The sequence below is a fragment of the Phoxinus phoxinus genome, assembly GCF_949152265.1.
Source record: "Phoxinus phoxinus genome assembly, chromosome: 18".
Taxonomy (NCBI): domain Eukaryota; kingdom Metazoa; phylum Chordata; class Actinopteri; order Cypriniformes; family Leuciscidae; genus Phoxinus; species Phoxinus phoxinus.
In genome coordinates, this window is record NC_136893.1 from 4813646 (window position 1) to 4828667 (window position 15022).

The following is a 15022-nucleotide window of genomic DNA, read 5'->3' on the forward strand; positions in this document are numbered from 1 at the left end:
GCCCTGCTCCTCGTACTATTTTCTGTGCAGAGTGGATTAAAACAGCAAAATAACTTTCAAGCTTTATTTTTGACTTCTTACTGGATTACACTGGCTCAATGAAACATGAAGCATGTTGAGGCCATGTGACTTATGTTCAAACAAGGCCTTCGTGAACCTCAAGAACTTCATCATGCAGCGGCGTTAAATGTTACATTTGAGCTAGAGCTGAAAACCTCTGATCTAAGATGATCTTTTAAAAAAAGTAAACATAACCTAGCCAGTCATCTCTCAAAAGGTCCCTCTGAGGTCATCTCGATAAATCTGTCTATCCTATCCACAAACTGGGTCTTTATCCTGGCCTTTCCAGAGGATTGTGGAGTAAACAGAAGGTGATGTGATCTTCACTGATCAGAGGTGCTGAACCTGCTGTGTGAGGTCATCTGAGCTCCTCTCTCCGCTGTGAGGGCCTCACGGGCCCCCGGGTCCTTCAGTAACAGTCTGTACCAGGATTAAACACTAATCCAGGCTCCGTCCTCCACATTTCAGCCCGGCAGGGTGGCCTGGAGCTCCGAATCAGCATATTACTTTAAGTAAATCAATTTAGGAAATGACTGTTTTGTCTGTGCTGTGTTTACATTTGAGTCACTTTATGAGCTCAAGCCCAAACGTTACATAGCAGCATTTCTGATCATATTATTGAAACTAGAAACTTGTGGTGCTTTCCCAAGCAAAACTGTAGATTATAAAACAATAAATAATTTATTTTACAAAAACAATAATAATAAAAAATATATAATGTTTATTATTAACTATACATTATTAACCATAAAAATAATTGTAATAATATTTAAAAAGTATAATAATAATACTGTACAATCATTTTGTATTTTATAAGATTTATAAGTAATTATTGTTATGCATATGCAACAAATCATATAAAAAAATAGTAAAAATTATTAAACAAAATTGTAAAAAAATAAATAAATAATAAACCGTTCCAAAAATAAAAAAATAAAAAAAATTACAAAAAGCAATACAAATTATATAAATTAATAATAATAAAATAATCCATATCATGTATTGTAGAATAATAACTAACAATTTGTCTAACAAAAACAAATGCAACAATTTTTATAAATAATTACTAAAAAATAAATAGTAAAAAATAAGATATTTTACCATAACAATAATTAATTGAATAAAAAATTATCATCTCAGAATCTTATACATCTCAGAATCTTGTGTGTTAAAGCTTTTAAATGGTACTTTGTTTGTCAGGATCATTTCATGATTCAGCAGAAACTGTCGAACGTATATTTACTGTAAACACAGATTATAAAGTCTAGACAACAAGAGGAGGTAGTCAAGCGTTTAGGGAAACCGTCCTGTGGTTCAGTTTACACACACAGGCTTATTCTCAGTGAGTTTGGCTCAGCGTGTGGCGCTCTCTCTGCGCAGCACGACCTCGGTGTGTTATCCCTCTTTAGTGTAAATCCAAATCCCTGATCGGGTTTGCTTCTCCCTCTGTTCCACTTACCGCCTGTGATGCTCTCCAGACGGACGGGCAAACCGGCCTGCGCCGCGGCCATCAGCTTCAGAGCCACGTACAACTGCCCACAGCCGAAGAAACCCAGCCGCTTAGCACCACACACCTCTGTTACCTGGAGAGAGAGAGAGAGAGAGAGAGAGAGAGAGAGAGAGAGAGAGAGAGAGAGAGAGAGAGAGAGAGAGAGAGAGAGAGAGAGAGAGAGAGAGAGAGAGAGAGAGAGAGATTAATAAAGGGCCATATGGAGACTTTAAAACCACATAACCATATACAAGACATCTAGTTCAATGAATTAAGCTTCAATATTTAAAAAGCGTTCATTATGTGAAGTGGAATTCATGGCTTCTCTCTTAATGGGCGAAATTGCTAACATGGGAAAATGAAAAGATAATAGCTAAATCCTCATTATTGGCTCTACAGTGGAAAGAATAGCCGGCTGAAGATAAACTGCACTTTGAACAAGCTGAACTTCACTATTATCTGCGCTTCTGTAATTGAAAACTCGCATTGTAGTGACAGCCACAAGCGGAACGATAAGAAATAGGAAGTGTGTAACTACAAATACAGACCTTAACAGATTAATAACATAATTCACTTTGGACAGACATGGATGGTAAAATCATCTATCCCTGCTGAAAACACACTGGTTTGCTGGTCTTAGAGAGGCCTGCTGAAAAATGGCCAAACCCACTTTAAAACCAGTTAACAGAGCAGCTAAAACAGGCTCAGACCAGTTAAAACCAGTTAACTACTAGACTGGTTTCAGAAGTCTTTTCAAGATTGATTACATCATTGAGGAGATGAGAACTTAAACACTGCAAAACAACATGAAATGCCAATACCAAATTTATTTCCATAATCCAAGCTACATTCGTTTTTTTTAAGAAATAATTTTATTCAAGAGTGCATTAAATTGATCAAAAGTGACAGTAAATACATTAATAATGTTTTAAAAAAACTTATATTTAAAATAAATGATGTTCTTTTGAACTTTCTATTCATTAAAAAAAATCCTGAAAAAATGTATGTTCACAAAAATATAAAGTAGCACAACTGTTTTCAACATTTATAATAGCCAGAAATGTTTCTTGGGCAGCGAATCATCAAATTATACTGATTTCTGAAGGATCATGTGACACTGAAGACTGGAGTAATGATGCTGAAAATTCAGCTTTGATCACAGGAATAAATTGCATTTTAAAATATATTCACATTGAAAACTGTTATTTTAAATTGTACAAATATTTCACAATATTACTGTTTTTACTGTATTTTCTATCAATCACACACATGCCGCCTTGGGGAGCAGAAGAGACTTCTTTCAAAAACATTTAAAATCTTACCGACCTCAAAGCTTTGCATGTGTATAACACAATATTAAAATGGAAATGGAAGGGCAGGACTTGAGTTTTTGCATTCAGAATCCTGATTGGATGGTGAAAAGTGGGCGTGTCATACTGGTTGTGGATGGGAGGGGCTGCAAATAAAAGGACTTGATGATGCCAGCAGAAAAGGAACAAGTTAGTCCATTACAAACAAATATAAATTATGTATACCATTAACTCACAATAACACCACAATCGTGCATTAAAAAAGTAAATAGGCTTAATTTTAATTCCTGTGATTTTGAATACCTAAATGCAGGTGAAACTCGAAAAATGAGAATATTGTGAAAAGGTTTTCATAAGCTGTAAGCCATAATCATCAAAATTATAACAAATAAAGGCTTGAAATATCTCACTTTGCATGTAATGAGTCTATATAGTATATTAGTTTCACCTTTTACATTGAATTTCTGAAATAAATGAACTTTTGCATGATATTCAAATTTTTCGAGTTTCACCTGAACAAATCTCAACCCGTCTAAATCATCACGAATCATTATCCTTCAGCACAATGAGACCTAAACTAGTGTTTCCTCTGGAGAAAAGAGCACACAGTAGCATTAGTCATTGTTTTATCACTCCACGCTGCTGAAATCCATCCTTCCGTACAGAAATAATCAATAGAGTTGAGCTCTGGGATTCATTGTAAACATCTTCACACTCACAGGAAAAGATCTGTGTGCTTTAAATAGCAGCACATTGTGTTGAGTGTGCTGTTAAATATAACAAAAGCCACCATCGCCTGTGTGCAGAAAAAAAAGCCTGTTGTGCTGCTCAAGCCAAACTTCTCTTCAAATAATACTTTCTCCTCAGATTGTAGAAATATCATAACTGAACACACATACCTAATAAAAAAAAAAACATTTGTCAATGCAAGTAAGATCATCCTTGTTCTCTAAACTATAATCTCACCGTCGTTCCACGGCGTTCCTCCACCTTTCCAAACATTATCTGAGAACTTCTCAAACATTGACTCAGCGTTCCTGCTCGACCAGGAGTGATGAGGATTATTGACCGCTTTCTCCTTCCATCCCTGCAGTGCTGATGGCTCAGGACTCAAAGCTGTGAACTTCAGCCAAAAATGACTGAAACAACAAGATGTTTTCTGCAATACTCTTATCTAATCAATCGCAGGAGTCCGTGACCAAATGGACATTTGTCTCCAAAACACGTTTACTCATTCCTAAAGAAAGCCGGGACACTGACAGAAAATAACTTCTGAATTTTAATTTACTTCGAATTTGTACTCTGTTGTCGCTGTTGCATCTTTAATAACTTTTGAGGCGTATTTTGCGGCACTTTTAAACGCCGCTGGATCGATTTTAGGGCCATATAGGGCCACTCGCAGTGTGGATGAATGTGTCAAAGACTCCGTATCTATTGAAGAGAACTAATGATACACAGAAACTCTTATGAAGCAAAAACAAACACACGTGACCAGCGCCAGTTGCGTTGCTTCACTGCCATTCTTAAGTCCTCTCCCGTGGCCTCATGGGATAGTAAAGTTTCCATCGAATGCGGACTTCAGAATCTCACCGGAAGTATTTCGAATATTATGGGTCCGATTTTTTTTACCAGTCGCCGAGAGTTGAAGAATGTTCAACTTTGGGTAAAACGCAGCGCTCATCACTGTCACTTTTTACCCAACCGTCCAATCACAGTGGAGGAGAGGCGGGACTAATACCACACCGACCAACCGCCACATTCTGCTTGTAAAACATCAACAGATGACAACAACAAGCATAATAACGGAACTAAATTATTTAAAATAAGAGCAAGTGAAAATATGTTACATTGCATCGACATTTTAATATAGAATCAACACAGAAACAAAATATGTGTGAAATTAGATATTAACACTTTCGCGGATATTCTGTATATTCTGTATATTCAACTGAAAAAAAATGCTGTGCTGCTAAAACGCTCTCAAGCGCCCATAGCTAGGCGTTTTCAGCTGGCTAAAAACGCTTTGGTGGACACACGGCCTGTGTTCAGATATCCTGCTCTTTTGGCGTACGGTTTTCCGCATACTAGCCTATAAAGTAGGGAAGTATCCGATTTCGGACGCAGCGTAAGTCTTCTCATAGGATAATGACACTCAGTCTCATGAATAATTATGAGACAGAGGAATCATCGATGTTCTATAGAGCAAGAAAACACATCCTGTGACACTGACACGAAGAAAAATTTTAACCCAGAAGATAAAAATAGTGCAAAAAAGCTTAAAATTCACTTTTCTCCTACAGTCAAAACTAACAGATGGTAACAAACACACATAACAAACATTAAATCCTATTGTATATTGTTTGTGGACTAGATGCAAGGAATTCTGGGATATGCTTACATACCTGCTTTCACACTTAAGTTACTGAACTAGGAGATTAAATGGATTAGTTTTGAAAAATGCAATGAATCATATTTGAGGGCATGTTTTGTTGGAGAAAGTGGGCAGGCTGGACTCAAACCTCTGATATATATGGATCAGGTCCCTCCTTCAATCTAGGTTTACGTTTTATCTTCTGCCCAAGTAAAACTCCTGAATTTTATTCAATAATCTGCATAATTCAAGTTAGCATGTCTGTAGAACAAATGGTTTAATACTCTGGGCTCATGAAAAGCAGCTCTGAGCTTCTAGCCGCTAAAGTCAGCTGTTACTGTGACTGATAGAAATTACAATGGCTTTTGACAAGAGCCTCACGCGCTCTGAGCGTGACCCAACTCCTCGTCTTGAAATCAAGAGACAGTGTGTGTCTGTGTGTGTGTGGTGGCTTAAACTCAGTTTAATCATCTGACCGTCAGTATTACTTAAGCCTGACCTGCATTCTCCTGATCCACACAGAGCAGATATAATCTTTCTCTATACATGTACATAATGGGGGAAGGATAATAAAATAGGTTAGAAACCTCCCCACCCAACTCTCCTTATGACGGCTTATGGGATGTGTGGATACAGGAGGTCAGTCGACTGCGGTTCCTCTCAGGTCAGGGACACACAAGATTATGTCTGCTTTTTCAAAACATTCATCCGGCATTTCTCACTTCGTCACGTTCGACGTTGCGTCGACATACCGACATATTGGGATTGCGCCCGAGAGCCCAATTACCTTTGATCTGACAGGACTTGATCGTACCCGAGAGACAACTGTGGTATGAGTGATATACAAATAAATCAATCATCTAGTCTATGAAAGCACTTATAAACAAATAAATTCCTCTATAGTATAACCAGAACTTTCCAGATCTCGTCTATAGACCAATCATTGATTCAATAAATCCGTGTGGATAGGAAGCTGCATTAAATCCACTTCTGTACAACCGGATCAACCTTAAGATCATGTTCCGTCTGTTTCCTCCATTTGGGGTTGAAGAGTTTTCACAGCATCAGAAAACAAACGTGACATTTTGTATCCCCATGGCAACAGACATCACTTCACATGACACGCCCGTTAAATTGAAATTGCTGCGACAGGGCTTACAAAAGCCAGGGTTATGAACCATTCAGAACTCCTATTCAATCCCTACATTTGAATTCAAAGTCGCAATTAAATTTGAATACGTGATCGTTTTAAATATGTTGACGTTCATTCATTCAGCAGACTCTTTTGTCCAAAGCAACTTACAGACGAGGACGTTCACAAGAAATTTGACTTTGTTTTCTGCCCCGACAGCAGCTGTCGAACAGGTTGGTCTGGTCCGGAGACGGATCTCTGCATTTGAGGAAGGAACTGTGTTTGTGTTTTGGGATTTCCAGAAGCTGTGGTGAAATCAAGTATACCTCAGGAGGAAAGCACACGGCAACTGCTTACAGACACTAAATATCCAACCATTGCTACATTTACACCTACACTGTCCCAGAAAGTGAAAAATGCATTATCTATCCCTTATGTTCACACTTGTTCACACTTGGCAGGTTTGGTTGGATTAAAAGGAACTCTGTTGATGTGGTTCATTTGAAGTGTGAACGCAGCCATTTGCACTAAACAAACAGACCGAGACTCACCTTTTCAGGGGGTCTCAGGTCCACTTCCAAACAAACTCTGGTGCGGTTCGACTGAAACACGAACGCAACACAGACCGAAGACCAAAAACAGGATGTGATGTCACAAGATTCAATCTTAAAAAGGAAAAAATGCTCAAGCACACCTGGTTCTTCTCATCATAGGAGCTACGTTGCCCATTATAGTTCGGTAAAGGCACCGGAACCGCAGCAGATCTTCATTCGTCAGTAAAGGAGGAAATCCTCACTCCTTTACACATTTTATAAGCTCTTTGTGTGTTCTCAGCTGGTAAAAATACCACCATATGTACACGCCAGACACACCAGATTAAACTGGACAGGTGTAAATGTGTCTGGTTGTTGAAGCCACACATGTAAGGATGCAATGATATGAAAAAGTTGGCCTATACCAATCATTGTATATATTTGAAAGCCGATAACCGATATATTTGACCGATAAATCTAAATCCAAATTTTTATATAATTTTTAGTCTCGCCATTAAAAGCCACATGTCCCAAGCACACAATTATGTATTAAAACAATAATTTTATGTAACCTATGACAGACTTATACTGCATTTTCCTTTTTTTAAGTGATTCCAATCATATTTCAAGCAATTCAAAACCATCATGATGAACAGTGCGCATCTGAAGGAAATAATCCATTATTTATAGAGATGTTCCGATACACTTTTTCCCTTCCCGATACCGATTCCGGTACCTGGACTCAGGGTATCGGCCGATACCGAGTAGTGATCCGATACCTGGGTGTGTATCTATACAGCTGCAATTCATACTAGCCCTGTATGAATTGATGATATAATTATTTTATGGTGTGCTTCAGACTTATCCCTTAATAAAACATGAATAAATACACACAGTGAACTAGAATATTTTTTTATTATGTGACATAGCCTACATTTCACATTAGTATATTATTTATTTTTTAAATGAAAAATAACTTCAAATGCAGCCACAAATCTAATAGGCTACTGTAAACTGAAAAGGGTATTTTAGTTTTACAATATAACTGTATAAAAAACAATACAACAAATAAATCTAGGACAATAACTTTGGTATTGTTTATGAAAATGGTATTGGATCCGTACATGGTACAAGTACTCGCCGATACCGATGCCAGAATTGTTATTGGTATCGGCGGCATTTCCGATACTAATATCGGAATCGGAACATCTCTAATTATTTATCGGCTTCAATATATCGTCCAAATTTTCTTTTTGGGCCGATAACCGATATGGTGGCCGCTACATCGTGCATCCCTAATTTTACTCCTCCCAAAATGTTTAAAAAAATAAAAGTGAGAGCATCATAGGCTATATGACACGTAATAGCCAGATATGACAGTGATACTGCAACTCGCATTTCCACAGATGAGTAGCTAAGCATCTCTTCAACAAGCCAACACACAAACGGATGCAAATGGAGACGCAGACGCACAATAATCTTCATTAAAAGTAGTGAGACTAAATGATCTTACCAGTGCTGAGGGAGATTCTCTCTCATTGGAATAGTTTATCTTGAAATTAGCTGATGATAAATAAAATGTAGCTCATATCGGTAGTGAACTATGTTCAATTTGCATACAGCACGGGATTGAAGAAAGGATTTATATTAGTTGCGCAGAGACTGCACCAAGTGTAAATGAAACGGTTTTAACAAATCAGTAGCTATCCGTGTACACGGGCACTTTATGTTCTTTTCGAAAGCAAAACAGCACTAAATGTTAAAATGTATCATTTTCTTTTTGGTCCAACCAACTACAAGTGTGAACACATCCTTAGTCAAGCAGTAAACCTGCCAACGCTTTTGTCCAAGAGACAGATGGAGACTTAAAGCTAGTGCAAATCCCACAACAGACTTATTCTGCTGAGAGCAAGCCAGTAAATCTACACGTCACCTGTGCAGTGCTTTAACATGTATCCTCAAGGACAGATGTAGAGATGGACCTTACTGATGTGGTGATGTTTAAAACCAGGGCTATTATAGTTACCTGAAACTAAAGCCCTATTCGGACGGAACTAGTTTCTTACCCGACACAGACATCAAAACGGTTAGTCTTCGCTGTTTCCGCAATTTGGATCTATTTATTAATTTTATCATAACATTTTTTCGTCGGATACCATTCATGTTGAAACTAAATGAAAGCCTGAGTAAAAAAATTTTAAACGTCAGAAAAAACACAGACATGGCCGATTCGGATGGGATTAAAATCGCAAAGTAATGATTTTACAAGCACAAATTTCCCCCTGGAAAACTAGTCCAAATAGGGCTTGAAAAAATGAAATATGAAAAAAAAAAAAAAACCTAGTTGGCAAGGCAACATTTATAATTTTCATGTAGTTTAACTCGATGTGCTAAAATAACTAACATAAAATCTGTTCCTGGGGTCCGACACACAGAAGATCATGTGAGAACCACCAATGATAGTCAGTGTATTGTGTTGCTGATCATTTGCATAAAATCAGCTCAACTGTCATATCAGCACCAGCTATTATTGCTCATGTCACTACAGTATAGATCATGCATAATAATTCAGAAAACCTCAGAAACACATAAAAATAACAAAAAAGCAATGCTCTAGTAACCACAGAACAAGAAAACAAATATTGTGGTTGAGCTGGGCGTTGTGGATTGCAACAACAAATGAAGGGAAACTGTCATTCTTTTGAAATCTTTTGATTGTCATTCATGAAAAGCAACACATCAACCACTTCCTGTTTTGACAGTGAGCCAGGAACTGTCACATTCATACAGCAGAGAAACACTCATCCATCACAGAGCGGGGATCTACATGCGCTCACACCAGGATCTGAGCGTCTGAGAGCTGATATGAATCCTGCAGACTCATAAGAGCTTACTGACAGACACACAATGACTCCTCTATTCCCCGTCACACACACGCTTCTCTCTCTCAGTGTGTATCGCTTTAATTATCTCACTTCACTTGACTGACTTTTAATGAGGGTCTGAGGAGACACTGGAGATCCTCGAGACACCGAGGGCCAGGGTTATTAAACTAACTAAAACAAGTTAAATCATAGAAAAAAATGACTTCATTACTTAATAAACGCGCCTTGTGGCCAATCTTCACTGGCTTTACATTCCCTCAGTGAGAGCAGAGTGTGACGGTTGAATTAGCAGAGCGTTTGCAATCCACACAACAACGTGAGACATATCAGAGTTCAAAAGAGGACAACTGGTGTGTGTGTGTGTGTGTCTCACCGGCTCATCTGTGACCAGGACAGCAAGTCTTTGAGGTGTATCGAGAGCCGTGCTGGTATCCAGGCCGTAGGGGTGTAACGATACCCTCATGTCACGATTCGATACATATCACGAAACTGAACTCACAATACCATATTATTGTGATACTCCAAGACACATGGTAAAAGATTAACAAAAAATTAACTGTTGATTGAAATGCTAAATTTGGTATTACATTGGGGACTTGGAGCTGGAAACCCAATGCACAGGACAACAGTGACTCCAGAATAACAATATTCATGATTCTGAAGAGATTATGTTTGCACTCTTTCACTGACTAGATATATTTAAAATAATGTATAGGCCTGTTTTTACTGGTAACATAAGATATTTGGTATTATCAGGACCCAAAAATATTCCCCCATTGCATTATTATACATTATATTGAATATTATATGTAGCAGTGTAATGTAAACTAAAACTCGCATTTTTTTAACTACACACAATACATATTGTCATATCCATGATAGATATTGTTGCATTTTTGTATTGTGATACAGGTGAACCTCGAAAAATTTGAATATGGTGCAAAAGTTCATTTATTTCAGAAATTCTACTTAAAGGGTGAAACTAATATATTATATAGACTCATTAAATGCAAAGTGAGATATTTCAAGCCTTTTTTTGTTATTATTTTGATGATTATGGCTTACAGCTTCTGAAAACCCCAAATTCTAAATTAGAATATTGCATGTGAAAAGGTTTTCATATCTGTAAGTCATAATCATCAAAATTATTACAAATAAAGGCTTGAAATATCTCACTTTGCATGTAATGAGTCTATATAATATGTTAGTTTCACCTTTTAAGTTGAATTACTGAAATAAATTAACTTTTGCACGTTATTCTAATTTTTTCGAGTTTCACCTGTACATTGTGACACGATATATTGTTACACCCCTGATCCAGGGTAATGTCGGACGAACCTCATCCAACAGGAGTAAGTGTCGACGCATGAAAGGATGTTCATACTAACCCGGATTGTATCTGAAAAGTTTACTAGTTTCAGATACACAGCCTTCTTCAGGATCGAAGGGTCCAAAAACTGACGTCATGCTGTGACTGTCTTTCAGGGTAAATATGCATTTGACAAAACAGCAGAGCAACAGCCCACAGTTCAAGAGATAAATTACATCCAAAAATCACTGTGATGATGTCTATGCCATAGAATGTCTATGTGTGTGAAACTTCCTGAAAACACGGCCTCCATAAATATCTTTGCGCGTGTGTGTGTGTGTGTGTGTGTGTGTGAGTGTGTTGCTGTTCGCATGTCTGTCGAGGGGTGAAGTCAGTATGGGTCGCCACACCGGGGCAAACGGACAGGAAACAGAGCAGAAGGACGAGCTGGACTTCCTGTCTGTGCAGGAACACCACGAGATGAGAGTCACACACTGCAACCGTACGCCGCGCCAAAGCCTGCTGACACACAGCTCATATACACAGCTCTGTGTTTGTTTATGTTTACACTCAATTGTGTCTGAAACTAGGAAATATGGTCCTGTAGCATGAGCCAGAACACAAAGATCTTAGAAATCGTCTTCTACAAGATAAGAGCTTACAAAGGTTTAAGGTCTGTACGATTTTTTTAAATTGGTTTTGAAAGAAGTCTCTTCTGATCACTAAGATCAAAAATACAGTAAAATACGTTTCTTTCAGGATTCTTTGATGAGTATACAGTTAAAAAGAACAGTATTTATTTGAAATAGTGATCTTGAAGTCACATAGAAAAAATAAATAAAAAATAAACATCTGTATCATATTTATTTACTTCCAAATCAAGGTTTTTATTGTTAACTAAACGTAAAATAAATTTTAAAATGTTCAAAGTTAAATATGAACAGAAATGACAAAAAAAACTACCTAAAAAAACTAAACACTAAAAAAACTACCTAAAACCTAATCCTAAAAATAAAACTAATTCAAAATATTCATAAAAACTATCATTACACTATCAAAACACACACACACACACACACACGGTAACATTTAGTGTGAACATACAGCAGACCCATTCTGACAGACTAAAATAAAATAAGTTACTAAATTATGGTCAATGTTGTTAAACCATTTGATGGTTTATTGAACCGGTTATGTAAACCAGAGCAACATGCAAAACTTTTCAAGGATACTGAAGTGAAACTAGGAATTATTGTGGATGGTGAGGCAGTCCAGCCCAGTGTTATCTGTGTGTGAGCGAGGCAGCACCCTTCCTGTCATCTCACACACATTTCACACACTTACAAACACACAGCTATTTAGCACCCTCAGTGACAACAGACACATTTGGACAGAGAAGCAGTATTTGAACACCACCCACCACACACACACACACACACACACACACACACACACACACACACACTAAGACTGGCTGAACAGGGTAAGCACCTTTCACCTGACTCACATGACGTGTCAAGTGACAACACGTCACAATGTTTACTAGTACTCTACAAAAATACAAAGATCAGCAGAACATCTTCACTACTGAGTCTGACACTGATGTTTGCAAAGAAAGAGTTTTCAGATGCTAATGACATATAGAAGAGTTTTTAAACTGATTAAACCAGCGAAACGCCTTCAAAACAAGCACATGACCATACATTCAGCCTTCTACAATCATAACTACTCTGAATTACAACCAGATAAATCATAGTATTCCTTAAACACTATCAAGTAAGACTCAGATTATAAGCATCTGATAATATCATCTGAAAATAATATCCCACTAAATGAGTGTATACTAACTAGCATAGTATTTTAAACACTACACATTTTGACGTGGTCCATAACACAGTATATAAATATGGCAATCATTCAATATCATGGTCAAAAAATATCAATAGACCATCGTGTTACCATATTATTCCATCAACTGTACAAATAATGCTGTCAAAAAACAAACAAAATATCAAATGAGTATAATACACACTATGAAGGTGTATTGTACTTTAATATCAGGAGTACAGTATAAACCATAGTATAGCTTACCAGTTTCAAGTGCCAAAAAGCACCATGGTACTACCATATGTTTTTGGACAAGGTACCATGACAATACTATGAAATTAATTTAAGTATCTTGGAGAACTATGTCACTACAATGGAGAATGGATATGGTAATCATTCATCAATAGTAGCCTCGATATATTAGAGTACTATAGTATTGGTGCCATCACTAAACATGAGCTCGAAGCACAAGCTGGTTCCTCAACTTCACTCTTTCCTGAACACACTGACACGGTCCTGTATCCAGACAGACACCGCAGATATCTGAATATCTCAGGGCGTCCCCGAAACACGCGTTCAGGGGCGTCGCGTCGCTGAGACCCGCGTGAACCCCCTCACCTGGTGCAGCGTCTCGGCCGGTAGCTGCGACGCCCGGAACAGATCCGCCACTTTCCCCGCCGCCGGGTTGCCGAGGCTGTCGGGCTGACAGAGCGCGTACAGCCCGGAGTAACATCTCTGCTCACTGTCGCTCAGGGAAAGGAAGGTCCCTCCGGTGCCCGCGGCAGATCCCGGATCCATCCCGAGCGCGAGCCGCAGACGAACGGCCTCTCCGTGGCCCTGTGGCGGAGGGAGGCGCGTCGCGTCCGCTCTGCGGTGCTCTAGCACAGGCACATATTAACACACACACTCACACAGTGAACTCAGACGAAGATTTGCTAAATCTCTCTCAGTTCCACATCCGACCGCACGGAGGCGCCACACAACCACACAAAACCCTCACTACACACCAGGTTAAATATTTAGTGGTAATATCTACAATTTATTGAGTAATTCCATTGATGCACATACAAATACATATATATTAAATCTATGTATATATATATAGACTTTAAATCTAAATGTTTAAAGTGTGTCAACACAATTTAGATAAAAAAAATATTCCAATGCACTTGCTTCAAAACTAAGATTAATTTCAAATGATGTAGATTTCATATTTACGTTTCTTTTGAAGATTGAGATTTATTTAGACTATTAGATGTAATATTTATTTTCACATTATTTAATATTTAATTGATATTTCAATTTATATTCAATATTTGCATTTAAATACAGGCATATTTACATTTGCATTTAAAAAGTTACATTTAAATTCAATATTTATATTTACATTTTATATTCAATGTTCAATCAAGACTTAACATTGGCTTTATTTAACATTTTATATTTATATCAAATATTTCTATTTGCATTTCATTTAAAATATTTAATATTATGAAGAAAAAAAACATTATTTAGTTATTTGTTTATCTACTTATCTACTGTTTATTTATTTCAACTTGGAAGAGAGTTGCAATTTCAAATGGTAAACTGTATTAATCTATGTGTTTTACATGAATCAAATGGTAAAAAAAAACAAACATCACAGATATTTTGAATATTTTGGATGAATCAACTTTGTTGGTCTGTATTAGATCTTTACTGCCATCTTGTGTCGGGTAAGTGCACTCAGACTGTGGGGTGATAAATGATATTGAAATGGTAGCAGGTTGAGTTAGTTCATGAACTCAACAGAACAGACACTTCACAGGCCACACCAGAAGAACTGAACCTGTCATAACTACAGCCGCATTTTATTTCTGGGTAACTCACAACTGGCTGCGTTCACACCGCAGTTTTTTGGATTGACAACCGCATTTGCTTACAGGTGTAAGTCTCGAAATGTCCCGTTCACACAGCAACTTACATTAGCGCCTCGATTCGAATACTGTCTGAAACCGTCCAGAGGACTCAAATACAGAACTGACCACCGTATTCTGCTGCTGTGTGAACGTGCACGGCCGTATAGGCCTATTTCTCTCCACCTCAGGTCATCTTGGACTTTGCTCA

At 37.7% G+C, this 15022-nt stretch overlaps 1 protein-coding gene across 1 annotated transcript in view; it reads right to left on the reverse strand.

Moving 5' to 3' along the window:
• reps2 (RALBP1 associated Eps domain containing 2) overlaps window positions 1-13864 on the reverse strand; it is a 43319-nt gene extending 29455 nt beyond the window's left edge. Inside the window, 2 exon segments of the mRNA XM_079588340.1 lie at window positions 1520-1643; window positions 13535-13864. Of these exon segments, the coding sequence (XP_079444466.1) occupies window positions 1520-1643; window positions 13535-13714 (304 nt within the window). The 5' untranslated portion in view covers window positions 13715-13864.
• Between the last annotated feature and the right edge of the window lie 1158 nt (window positions 13865-15022).